The sequence below is a fragment of the Perca fluviatilis genome, chromosome 8 (assembly GCF_010015445.1).
Source record: "Perca fluviatilis chromosome 8, GENO_Pfluv_1.0, whole genome shotgun sequence".
Taxonomy (NCBI): domain Eukaryota; kingdom Metazoa; phylum Chordata; class Actinopteri; order Perciformes; family Percidae; genus Perca; species Perca fluviatilis.
In genome coordinates, this window is record NC_053119.1 from 23686212 (window position 1) to 23699543 (window position 13332).

The 13332-nt window shown below is 41.7% G+C and overlaps 2 protein-coding genes across 4 annotated transcripts in view; one reads left to right on the forward strand and one right to left on the reverse strand.

The window, feature by feature from the left end:
* The first annotated feature begins 1323 nt into the window (after nucleotides 1-1323).
* tmem168b (transmembrane protein 168b) lies at nucleotides 1324-8691 on the forward strand. The gene is made up of 4 exons (XM_039809956.1): nucleotides 1324-2925; nucleotides 3701-3843; nucleotides 4755-5029; nucleotides 6463-8691. The coding sequence occupies exons 1-4, from the start codon at nucleotides 1789-1791 to the stop codon at nucleotides 7008-7010; spliced, it is 2103 nt and encodes a 700-aa protein (XP_039665890.1). The 5' UTR covers nucleotides 1324-1788; the 3' UTR covers nucleotides 7011-8691.
* A 1130-nt stretch (nucleotides 8692-9821) lies between these two features.
* Nucleotides 9822-13332, reverse strand: part of ptdss2 (phosphatidylserine synthase 2) — a 37623-nt gene continuing 34112 nt past the window's right edge. For 2 of the 3 annotated variants that reach the window (XM_039809958.1, XM_039809957.1), the window contains one exon: nucleotides 9822-13079. In XM_039809958.1, the coding sequence (XP_039665892.1) occupies nucleotides 12926-13079 (154 nt within the window). In that variant the 3' untranslated portion in view covers nucleotides 9822-12925. The remainder of the gene's footprint in view (nucleotides 13080-13332) is intronic. The other variant, XM_039809960.1, reaches the window with a different exon arrangement.

Genomic DNA, 13332 nt, shown 5'->3' on the forward strand with positions numbered 1-13332 from the left:
GAGTTTTTATATGACGCGGACCTGACGGAAACATTGGAAAAACAGGGAACGTATCGACAGCCGCGGCCGGATCGAAGCTACAGCAGGGGGGCAGCTGAGTCCGTCTGCAGCTGCAGGACCTGGAGCTCACTGCCCATTCCTGGGAGCCAAAACCGACACCACGCAGCTGGAGACCCAGGCCGTATTGCTGGGCCCGCTGGAGGGAAGGGAAGCCCGGGAGAATCAGATCCAGGACTGAACGGAGCGGACTGTCACAGCCTGCTGAAGTTTAAATCACAGGTTTCCTAAAGGGAGTCTGGCGGGACTCGGACTGTGGACGACGAAACACGACTTAAAGTCTCGTTAAATAAATAAATACATGCAGAAATAAATGAATCATTAGTGGGGGAGTGAGCCTGGACATTTCAGTCTGTTTAAACTTCACTTTGAAGCAGAACCTCTTAGTTCAGAAGGGTGAAGTTTCCGTTTGTACTCATATCTGTGAACTGATTATAATAAATATTCTTTGTATTAACACATTAATTAGTCTCTTTGTCTTTTTGTTTAAAAAAACTAGAACATCGCATGAGATTTTGACGATTTATAGTGATTTTATTTCCGTTAGACCTTTGCCTACATTGACGCTGATGCATTAAGGACGGCCCATAGACAGTATATAAGGCAGTGCCTCCCCTGTTCCAAGATGGCGGCTCTATTGACGCATTCGATCCATAACTGCCGTAGTCAAGGCGACATGTATACAAAACCTCATCACTTCCGGTATGTGATACATTCCCTTTCCGTGAAGAATCTGTCATTTGTAAATTTGTTTCGGGACTGGTAAAAGTGTTTTGCATCTTGTTAATTTGTTTTCGAAAATGTAAATTTGTTTTCTAAAATGTTATTTTGTTTTCCAAAATGTAAATTTGTTTTCTAAAATGTAAATTTGTTTTCGAAAATGTTATTTTGTTTTCCAAAATGTAAATTTGTTTTCTAAAATGTTATTTTGTTTTCCAAAATGTAAATTTGTTTTCTAAAATGTTATTTTGTTTTCCAAAATGTAAATTTGTTTTCCAAAATGTAAATTTGTTTTCTAAAATGTAAATTTGTTTTCTAAAATGTTATTTTGTTTTCCAAAATGTAAATTTGTTTTCTAAAATGTTATTTTGTTTTCCAAAATGTAAATTTGTTTTCCAAAATGTAAAAGTGTTTCATTCTTTGTAATGTTGCATTGCACTTCCCGGCCACCGTAATAAGCTTATAAATGATTGTGAACCATGACGAACATTTTCCGTCAAGGACATTGTCCATATAAATATATAATACGGATTGGGCCTTTAACCTTTGCTTTAACGTTGGGAAAGCATTTTTGACCCTTAGCACTTGCCGTAGACAGCGCCATGGCGTCTGTCAACTGACTCAAAACTTTTGACGTTACAAACTTTTTGAACGGATATGTAGCTAGCTATCTCTAGTGACAGCTGGTTTCGGGCGCTCCTTCTTAGACCTTTTAAAACCATATCGGACATCAGATGAAAAGAACACAAACAATTCAAGATGTAAATGTTTCTGCGTGCCAGTGACCGGTGCAAATATGCATCGCTATTAGGTGACGTTTACGTTAGCTAGCTAGTTAACGTAGCTAAGCTAACTACTTTCAACAAGTTAGCTAGTAAACCTAGCTAACGTTAGTTATACCTAGCTAGTTTTGGCGTCGCCGAATTTAAAATGTCATAACGGACAATAAACCGACTATAACTAATTAAAGTGCCTGGTTTTAGCTTTGGATATTTAATCTTTCATATAAAAATGTGTCGTTTTCTACGCTACTGTGTCAGCCACTGCCTTCATGCAGCGATGACCCGGCTCGAGGAAGTCAACGGAGAGGTGAGCATGTGGTCGTCTGTCCGGTGGCTGGGCTACCTGTCCGGTCTCAACCTGCTGGTCGCCTTGTGTTTGGGGGTCTATGCCCGGTGGGAGAGGACTGAGGAGACCACTCTTCTTGTCATTTTCGTTCTGGCTCTGATTGTCCTCGGAGTAGCAAGTATAGTGTACTACTACTTCAGCATGGAGAGGGTAAGCCTCAGTCTCATCCACCTGTGGTTCGGTTTTTTGCTGGGACTGCAGTGTTTCCTCAACAGTCCCGCCCTGGAGAGCGACGTGAAGGAGCAGGTGGCCAACTACCTTCTGCTGGCCAGCGTGGCTCTGAGGACGCTGTGGGCGCTCCTGGAGAGACTGTTCGGTGCTACTAGGTACCGTCCTGCCTTCCTCACCTCGGCAGAGCGGCTGGAGCTAGTGGGCTTTGCCTCCGCCAGCACGGCACTGCTTGTCCACAAGTCTTTGAGCGTGATGGTGCTGGTGGTGGCGCTGGCCACGGTCATGGTTGCCCTCCGGATGAAGGCTCTCTTGGCTCTTCCCAACTTGGTCTGCTTCGCTGTCATCACCGCCCTGCTGTTCTTCAAGTCTCTGAGCATCGCCATCAACCCTTTCGCCCTCGCCTGCTTCTTCAGCCAACTCATCTGCGACCCTCTGCTGGATGTCTACTTCAGTGGTCTGTCTGTGACCGAGCGCTGGCAGCCTTTCCTGGTGTGGCGGGGCCTGTGGCGCCGGCTGTCCCTCCTGCCCCTGCTGCTGGTGGAGGTGGCCTTCATCATTCTGGCCGCTCGGAAGCTGAACGATCTGGACCAGTGGTACCTGGTGATCCCTGGCTTTGTTGTCTGTGTGCTCTTCTGGGCCATCTGCCACGTGGTGTTTGTCATCACGGTGTGGGGCTTTCACACCAAACTCAGTGAGTGCCAGAGGCTGTGTCTGTCCCAGGGGCCAGGTGTCAGTGGCCTGGACAAGGTTATGTCCTCAAAGGGCATGAGACATTTCTGCCTCATCTCTGAACGTCTGGTGCTCTTCTCGCTGGTGTCAACTGTTGCTGTTGCTGCTCTTTGTTGGCAGGTAGGGGCAGCCAGACAACTTATTTATATATATATATATATATATATATATATATATATATATATATACACACACACACACTTTTATAGAAAGATAACACACAAGATCATCTGAATATCACTAGGTTTTATTAATACGATGCGCTGCACATTTGGATAGCAGAAGATAGCAGAATGTGGGTATTTATTTTTCACTCAGACGTTTTGGCTTGTGATCCCTTAAAGCGAGTGTTTACTCGGGACTCCTTATTACTGGTTGCATACCTCTGTTTTCCATGAATTCACAAGAAAAAAATTTAAGATTTGGTAAAAGTAAATATAATTTTGCATAGCAGAAATAATTGTTTCCTGCTTTTAATCGTGTGACCCCCTCAGATTTATCTTGTGAACCGTAGTGGGGGTTCTGATTGAACCCCAGGTTGGGAACCACTGGTTTGGACTATGGGACAGTCTGAGAATGTGCCTTACATTTACATTTTGTGTTACAAAAAAGACACGTTGAATTTCTCAGTTTCCTTTACAGTTCGATTTGAGCCCTTTTTAATTATACAATACGAACTGTTATTACTTATTGATTACTCCTACTCCACATTTAATCAGAATTTCCTATTCCGATAAGAATTAAAAATAGTTTATTATATTTTGCTAAAATGTTGCAGAATTCATGCAAATGCAGATTCATGTTAGTTTCTTCCACAGTATTTTCCTTCATATGCCATACCCTTGTTATTGTAGTGTAAATCAATATTTAATTCACTTATGACTGTGCTCTGCAGGCCTCCAGCAGTATCTTTGTGAGCATGTTCCTTCTTGTCCTACCTCTGGAGTCTCTGTTCCACGGGCTTTTCCACGAGCTCGGGATCAGCCTGGGAGGAACCTGTGTGGGCTACGCAGTGGTCATCCCCACCAACTACTGCAGGTAGTGTGTAATACATACCTGCTGGGGGAGTAGGAAACAATTACTAGCCATATGTAGGTACTGTATGGCCCTACCAGCATATTAGTCAATAAAAAAAATCCCATAACATGACCGTTTTTAAGAGAATATATTAAAAAAAGATCTCCAGCTTTAAATCAATATTTTGTGTATTTTTGTGGACTTTTGAAGTGTCAAGTGCATCTTGCCACAACAGTGAGACATACCGTAGATGTTCTGTGCCATTTCCAGCACCGGTAATTCAAATTTTGTTAGCAGGCAAATACTACATTCCTGCAATATGTGTTGGCTGAATATTTAAAATCAAAGAGTTGCAAGTCATGAAGTTGTCTTTGACTCTTTAGACGTCCCCTAGTCTGTAGCCACGATGTTCCACTTCTGGCATTGCTCTCGTTTTTTCCGCCGTATGTCACTCTTTTCGGATGTCCCGTTACCTTCTGCTTTCTTTGTGTTGGAATTTTAAACTCCGGTTGATTTCTGAGGACTATAGTTAACTGCTCCTCAGATCTCTGCAGGGTAAATCCAGACAGCTAGCTAGAATATCTGTCCAATCTGAGTTTTCTGTTGCACGACTAAAACAACTTTTGAACGTAAACGTTCCACCAAAACACGTTCCTTCCCGAGACATTTTTGCAGCTGCACCTTAGCTCGGCTCGGTGCTCAGCACCGCCCACGACTATTGTGATTGGTTCAAAGAAATGCCAATAAACCAGAGCACGTTTTTCTCCCATACCAGATTGGTGTGTGGACTCGCCAGACCCTCCTCCGCAGCGCTGTGGAAGAAGGTCTGGCAATGCGAGACTAGACGTCCCTTGACCTGTGCTGACTAACTGATCTAAATAGACATTATTCATTCACTTTCCTCCTCGGTTGTATTTTTGTCTGCCTTGCAGTCCAGACGGCCAGCCCATGCTGCTGCCTCCAGGCCAGGTGCTGGAGCTGAACAGGCGCTCTACAGGCATGTTGAACAATGTGCAGCGCTTCTTCGCCCACCACCTGATTGAGACTTTTGGCTGCGACTATTCCACCAGCGGTGTGACCCAGGAGGCTCTGCAGGCCAAGATCAAATCCTTCTTGGAGCTTCGCACGGCGGATGGGCCTCGCCACGACACCTACGTGATCTTCTACAGCGGTCACAGTCACCGCTCTGGAGAGTGGGCGCTGGCAGGTGAGACGGGCATCAATGATAAGTAAGGGTTGAATAATAGAGTATTTTAATAGTAATATAATCATTAGTTAGGCTGACAAGAGTAGAGCAAACAATGCTCTGCTAAATTGTCAAGAGAAGGGGGGGGGAATAGCACCTTTAACAGTTTGCTAATGCTAGCAGTGAGGAAACGGCAACTACTAACTTTGCAGCAAACACTGGAGAAGCAAGAGACAGCACTAACGTGTGATAACATATTTCAGTTTTCCTGCTACAGTTGTAGTGTATGGTACTGAAATCCACTGAATGTGTTACAGGTTACGGTAAAATGTGTTAGTGTCATATGTCTGTTCAGGAAAACACAAAGTTGAATGTTAAAATTTCAGCAACAGCATTGTGTTGTATATTTAATTCAGTGCAGTCAGAAAGTGAGGAATATCTCATGAAAATAAAACATGCCATGTCAGTCATTGTTAGAACTGTAATGGTATTAAAGGAACACACCGACTTATTGGGACTATAGCTTATTCACCATATAGTTAGATAAGTCCATACATACCCTTCTCATCTCCGTGCCTAGCTTAGCTCAGATCCTGGAGGTAACCGGCACCATCTAGCCTGCTGCTCCCAATAAGTGACAAAATGACGCCAACGTTTTCCTATTTACATGTTGTGATTTGTATAGTCACAGCTTGTACAAATAACAAGGTCACATGACATGAGACACAGCCATCTTCTAACTGTATACATACTGGGAACTATATTCTCAGAAGGCGAAGCACTGCAACTTCTGCTACTTGGGCGGAGTGATTTGCTCACAGCACCTGAGAAGCCCCATGGTGAGGAGCAGAGAGTTCGCCTGGAGTTCGCTCAGAGTTGGAGTAATATCACTCCGCCCAAGTAGCAGTGCTTCGCCTTCTGAGAATATAGTTCCCAGTATGTATACGGTTAGAAGATGGCTGTGTCTCATGTGACCTTGTTATTTGTACACACTGTGACTATACAAATCACAACATGTAAATAGGAAAATGTTGGCATCATTTTGTCACTTATTGGGAGCAGTAGCCTAGATGGAGCCGGTTACCTCCAGCATCTGTGCTGTGCTAGGCTAGCGGTGGGGGCGTCAGTTACGACACACACGGAGATGAGAAGGGTATGTATGGACTTATCTAACTCTGGGGGATACGGTGAATAAGACAAAGTCCCAATAAGTGGGCGTGTTCCTTTTAAGTAATCATTGGTACTCTGCAACGGCAAGTACCCAAGTTTAAGTACTTGTACTTTGGTCTGAAAAAAAGTGGTATCGGTACATTTTATGGCATACTATACTGACTTTTTTATGGCATGCTGTATTGGTATTTTTTTTGTTAATCTGAAAATCTTATTGTATTCTCCTCATGCATAGTTAGTTTCTGTGTGATCTGTAATCGGCTAGTTTCTGTGTTCATCACCAGGAGGAGACAGTCTTCGCCTGGACCAGATCTTGGAGTGGTGGAGGGAGAAGAACGGCAGCTTCTGCTCGCGCCTCATCTTGGTGCTCGACTGTGACAACTCGTTGCCGTGGGTGAAGGAGGTAAGGAAGGTGGAGGGTCTGTACGTGGCCGTGCAGGGAGCGACGCTCGCTCGAGTGACCGACGCCGAGCTGCAGGACCCCCCGCAGCTCGGGGACTTCACCTCTCAGTGGGTGGAGTATAACTGCAACTCAAACAGCAACATCCAGTGGTCTGAGAGAGGCAGGCCGGTGTCTGCCGCCTACGGCATCTCCAAATACTGGAGCGACTACACGCTGCACCTACCGACAGGAAGTGATGTTACCAACCACTGGAGCATGTACTTCCCTCGGATGACGTACCCGGTGGTACAGCTGGCGCTGTGGTGCGGCGGTCTGAACGTGCTGTGGTTCTGCAGCGTCTGTCTGCGATGTCTTAAGAGAATCAAACTTAACTGGTTTCCACCAGCGATACTGGACACTGGCCAAGGTTTCAAACTGGTCAGATCATAGAGAAAAAAAAAATCATAGAGGAAAAAAAAAAAAATATATATATATATAATATTTTTTTTTATTATTATTTTTTTTATTTAAAAACAGTATTTTCTAGAAGTCAGCGAGTGTCTTTCGGACCCTGAAAATAGGCAGCTATTGGATTGTTACCGCGCCGCTAACTAGTGTCCTGTTAGTTACTGCAAAACTAATCACGTAGTTTCTGATTGCTCGATTTGGTTTGGTTTTTAGTTCCAGTTTTTATATCCTTTTGTAAATGTTTCTATTAATGTTTTTGTTAAGCTTTGATTTAGCGATCTGAACATCCCTGTCTAACAGCTATGTCAATTTGTGGGATGAGACTGAGCACATTGACTATTTTGCACATTTTTGCATCGTATTTACTGTTCGATCTGAAGTGATTCCACCTTGATTTCAAGAAGATTTGTGCCTTTTTTATCGTAAAATCGCCAAAGAACATCCAGCTCGCTAGGCTGATTTTTTTTTTTTTTTTTTATAACCTTTTAACCAAAGTAGCCGTGGTACATTTTCAGAGGAAGATCTCAGGCATAAATCATATGAGCAGCATTTAGTCTAGAGCTCAAAATGTTGTGTTGTTGTTGTATTTTGATTGTGAGATGATTCCTTTTACACCCCTCTGTGCTACACTATGCATTTGACACTCCAAGCTTTGAGTATATTCAATGCACTGCTTTGTGTTGTAACAGCATTTTGCAATGCTTTTAGGGGTCTTTTTTTAAATACTCTCCAGCTGTTTCAGGGAGTCCAGAAAGAGTTTTTATTTTTAACTGTACTGATGAATGCACTACACACAGAGATGTGTGCGAACTACAGTATTTATGTCATAATAAACCCCAGGAATTAAATGCATCACACGATGAGATCCATTTTCTCCCTGAGGTTTATTGCAGTTTACTGGGCTATGCAAAATGATTCAGGTGAAAGATGGGTGAAACTATGCAATAAAGGAGAAGTGGGACTTCACTGCTCAAATCATGAATTTAATGGCCTCATTGGATACATTCTGGCGAAAACTAAATGAGACAAGTTATTTCATGTGTCTGACACTAGGAGAATAACAATACATCTCTCTAACCTTCTATTCATAAAAAGTAAATAGTCTGCGTTTGGGTAACCTTTTAGAAAACAGGCAAAGTTCTGAGACTGTTCATTTAGTTAGACTTCTGTTAATTGTACACGATTATAATTTCACCAACAGTAATTCTGGATTGCCTCCACTAAACAAGTAACGAAGAAATAAGCAAATCAGAACACCACGTGCCAAAACAGCAGTATACGCGCAAGCGTGAACCACTAGTGTGTGTTCTTGCTGCGTGTCTTTTACTGTCTACGGTATCGGCCACTGCAGCACATGTATGGCTGCAGCCTGGAGACCTCCCGTCTCGTGCATGGGCGTGTCCAACCGTAAACTCAATGTTCAGAATACGAAATCGCAAATTATTTTCTAAATGAAGTCACGGTTAAGTTAGTGAGCATGATGCAATTAATTGAACTCTGTTCAAACTCTTAAATTAACGATAGCCATACATAGCCTATAGTAGGCAGATTTGTTAATGTCTCCCTGATGTTAACGTTTGTTTATTTGATGAAACTGCGATGACTTTGCATGTTTTAATTAATGCTTTATTTGCAAATTCATAACGGGGGAAAAAAAAAAAAAGACATGCGTAACATAAAAACATATGCAAAGTGAAAAAATATGGCTAAAAAAAATGAAGCCACCCACATAATACTAAAATAAATTCAAATTTCGGTTCCAAAAGCATCTGAGCGTTATAAAGCTGTTATCTTTTCGCATATATATATGAAAGCGGAACACACACACACACACACACACACACACACACACACACACACACACACACACACACACACACACACACACACACACACAACACACACACACACACACACACAAAAACACACACACAACACACACACACACACACACACACACACACACACACAGTTAACCTGAAATCATAAAACATTTAAAACTGCATCAGCGTTTGACGTTTGTTTAAGCCATATTACATGAGAGGGTTTAACTTTGAAGTCCGAAAGGCGCATCACTGCAGTGTAGGCCTCCTCAAGTGTATTAACGGTTACCAACAAAATAAGCGATAATCAATCTGTATTCATATTGTGGAGCAAAGCAAGAATAAGTAGTTTAATTAGAGTTTCGGGAAAAAAAAAATGAAATTGAATATTCCAAATTAGTGTCTGTGTATTTTGATTTTCAGAATTTCGTTTTACTCTATGCGCCTAGAGGGGTGGGGCGGGGATGGCGGGGGTTGGTGGCAACGTAAGTGGCTGGATATTTGCCGCGGGGCGAGGGCTTTGATTACCTCGCTCTTTTTTGACCATACATGTTTGCGTCCCTGTGTTGTACTGTTTAAAACCTGCAGCTCCAAAATAAATTGACATCATTTGGTCAAGTTTGAATAGCATACCTTTTTTCTGAGCAGTGCCAATGGTATAGTATGTCAAATGTGTGAAATAAAAAAGCCAAAGTATCTGTTACTTAGCTCCAAAATGGAGTGCATGGTTCCAAGGTTTCATAACAATCTCATCTGCTTGAGGTTGGATTTATCAGTGGAATATTTGTTTGCATGGTGACCGTAAATGTACCCCAACCAACTTGTGTACAACTTCTGTTAGTAAAAATAAAATAAAATAGAGTCTTTGTCTGGGAGTACATTATAATAGTCACTAGTTAGAATCCATTGCATTCTATCACATAACCAAACTAGATGGAATGCTGTTTGAAAGTTCTATGATGAGCCTAAATTCAGGTTTTCAGTCGATTTTATTGAAAACATTATAAAAGTAGGTGGTGCAGCAGCATATTTCAGTTTTTATGATCTTTAACATGTTTACATTTGCACAAACCAAGTTGAAAATGACTTTTACAGCAAGTTGCAAATGATCATTGTCAAGTAGACAAGAACACAGGGCAGAGGCAGTAACAGAACATCTACTGCCCCCATGTGGCTGCAAGTGAACTAAAACAGAAGTCCTTTTTCTGGGGACCAGTTCCTATTTTGTTCCACAGCTCAAAAAGTTTCTAAATTCAATATTTTGTGATTTCAGAGCTGATGTGCAAATTCATGACTTGGGTTGGTGTAGGTCTTCAAAGATTTCAAACAAAAGCACTTCAACCAATCCAAGGCATGGGCAAAGGTATAGTGTGAACCCCCAGCCCATGTCTAAAAAGCTTTATTTAAAAAAAAAAATGGGGGGAAAAAGCTAACTTTCCTGAACTTCTACCAAGTTCACAAGCAACTGAATTAGAACAGCATGGGATAAGTACAAACGTTGACATATCGGCTAAACATTGTTTTTAGGGTTTTAAATTTGCTCAGTAATCTGTGTTCAAAAAAAAAAAAAAGAGGGTGAAAGATGGTTAGAGCCTGGATAAGCATGAGAATGAGCCTTGCTGAGATGGCAAACTTCAGTTCAGTGTTTATAGCAAAATAAAGTGATAGATGATGAACAGACCCTCTCATTTGAACAGTAGATTCTGCGGGATTACATTCACAAGAAAATGACTATAGTATCATTAAACACCAGCCTAGTTTACAACAGGATAATCTGGAGCTAGATTCACAGATGTCTTCTACTTTGTCTTCAACTATGTAGGATGTAACCACTGACACGGACATTTACAGCTGATTCTCTGACAGCCACAATACCTGAACTGGACAAAGACTATTCTGACGGACATTTATTAACAGTGACTCTCCAACCAGAGTGGAACACAAGTGGGTTACATAGTGTTATTTTCAGTTGGACTTCAGTGTAAAGCTTATCTTTGGTAGCATTATGGAAAGTTCAGAATGTCTAACTAAGGTTGTATCCAACTATTTTGATTATCTATTAATCTGCAGATTATTCTGCAAAACGTGAAAAAAATTGCCATTATGAGTTGAATCATTTACATTTAGTTGCCCTTGTTTTGTCCGCCCAACAGTCCAAAACCTAAATATATTTAGTTTACTACCACATAAGACAAAGAAAAGCAGAATTATCACAGTTGAGAAGCGGCTACCAGAGAATGTTTGGCCTTTTTGCTTGAAAATAAATCACAAACGATTAATCGATCGTCAGAATAGTTGCAGATTCATTTTCAGTCGACTAATCGATACCGCTCTACATTTTGTAACTCTACTTTTTAACTGACGAGGACGTCAAACACTACTGAGATGATTCAACATATTTAGACTGAGAAACAATCATCGTCACAGAAATAAGGGCGTTAAGGTCCCCATTTTTTTTAACATAAGTAAATTTGGTTTCAATAATAATTTGCCTTTTGTAATATAAACACTGTACGCTGACACGACTGATCCCGATGGCTTTGGGACTCTGCTTTAGTTGAAATGAAAAGAAATCTAAATGAGGTTTAAACAGCTGTTTGAGTGGCATGTATGGCTTTAGCAAGAATGGGATCTAAGCTTTGGCTTGTTGCATGTGCAATATGGCAAGCCCACAGAGCCGGAAAAGGATGGTTATCTTCGCTTCCCAAACCAAAACACAACTAAACCTTAACCATCATTTCCCCCTCTTAAGATAAGGCTGGCTTTCATTTAGTTTCAGCTTATTCAGACACTGCAGAACATATTTTAACACAATTTCAGAGTTCCATTTAAAAACATGAGGCATTCAGGGAATCAGATATTAAATTCACATTCTGATGGGACTGAATGAGCCATCAGTTGAGCCTGTTACAGCTGAGGAGCACGTCTTTGTATCATAGTAGGATTGTCATGGGTGTTTTCATTAGGGTGCTGCAGATTTCTCAGTACCTCATTTCACAAAAATGAACTTGAGTAAAATCTAGTGTTATAGTGAAATAACAGTAGTGATAACAAAACATCTACAGAAAACACCCAAACTCTACCCCACATATAATGTATAATCAGCAGTTAAATAACTAGAATATGGTACATCTCGATTATTGTCATTTTGTTTTTAAATAAAACGTGTCATTTTTTAAAGAACCAAGCCTGAAGGACAGAGGCTTGAGCGAAGCAGTTACAAGGACCTCGACTCCCACTGCTTCCAGGAATGAAAACCTTGAACTGTAAATGAAAAGCTGATATTGTCTCCCACATGTAAAATAAGTAGTGATTATCAGGAGCCTGCAATCAAACCTAAGAAAAAAGTACTCTAAACTGTAAAAAAAAAAAAAAAAAAAAAAAAGAAAGAAAAAAACAGACCATTATTCAACAGACAATTATTAACAATTATCATTATTAAGCTCTGAACATTAGTTACCTACACCTCATTACTGCTCCGAATACGCTCCCTTTTCTCATCTGCACTGATGCGACTTCACAGAACACAAAGCTAATTTACAGCGGCGGACATGTTTCTGACGCTTACCTCTTTTTTTTCTAAGACAAAGTGTGCAGCTGAGAAAATGGAAAACTGCAGTCATTGGATCATTGGTCACACGTCTAGCTACTTCCCTGGTCACCTATATCCCTCCTTGAACTACTTCTCTTTGATTCAGCGTTTTCCTTTTCCCCCTCGTCAACCAACATCCAAAGTAATGTATAAATAACACAACAACGTATCTTGTCCGGTGTATAATTCCCCAAAAGCTCCTTAAAAAAAAAATTTTGTGAGGTAAATCCATGTAGTACTGTAAGACAAAAACTAGACAATGCACCGGATGAAAGTTGCCCCCTTGCGTCTGTTGAATGACTACTTGGTTCATGTAGGCACAAAAGAAGTCTACACAGCACATACGTGTGTCCATCGGTTTGCCTCTACATGTTTCTTTGTGTCACCACTCTCCTTCGGTCTTCTCGTTTTTTCCTAATCAAACCTTGTCCTTTCCCCTTCCCTTGCTGCTGACCGACGGGTTAAGACTGGCGTTGCCCCCCTCAGGACTTCCTCTGCCGCACCGTCTCGGAGCTGCCGTTGAGTTTGCTCCGCCCGGACGGGGTGGCTGTGCCCACGTTGCCCAGTGGGCGCTCCCGGTCCGTGGGGACTTCCTGTTTGCGTCGTCGGGTCTCTTTATAACGGAGCGTGATGTCACTGCGAGGAAGATCGAAAGAAAGTAGACGCGGTATTAATAGGAAATCGGCCTCGGGAACTCTTCCCCCTGACTACACTCTGTTCCGCTGGCTTTGATTGCTCAATGTGTTACGGTGTCACCTACCGGGTCTATTCTGTGGGGTAAATAACATTTTAAACCTCGCCACAACAAGGACAAAAAGATGACACTTTACTTCAAATGTAATTATCTGCAGGTAAGGAAGCGGTTTTCAGTGGGTTTCAGTCTGTTCAT

What these genes read in the sequence shown, in the direction of transcription:
- tmem168b (XM_039809956.1), top strand. Translation starts at nt 1,789, where the DNA reads ATGTGTCGTTTTCTACGCTACTGTGTCAGCCACTGCCTTCATGCAGCG. An exon ending in ATCCCCACCAACTACTGCAG is followed by an intron (nt 3,844 to 4,754) that starts GTAGTGTGTAAT and finishes TCTGCCTTGCAG; the next exon opens with TCCAGACGGCCAGCCCATGC. An exon ending in TGGAGAGTGGGCGCTGGCAG is followed by an intron (nt 5,030 to 6,462) that starts GTGAGACGGGCA and finishes GTTCATCACCAG; the next exon opens with GAGGAGACAGTCTTCGCCTG.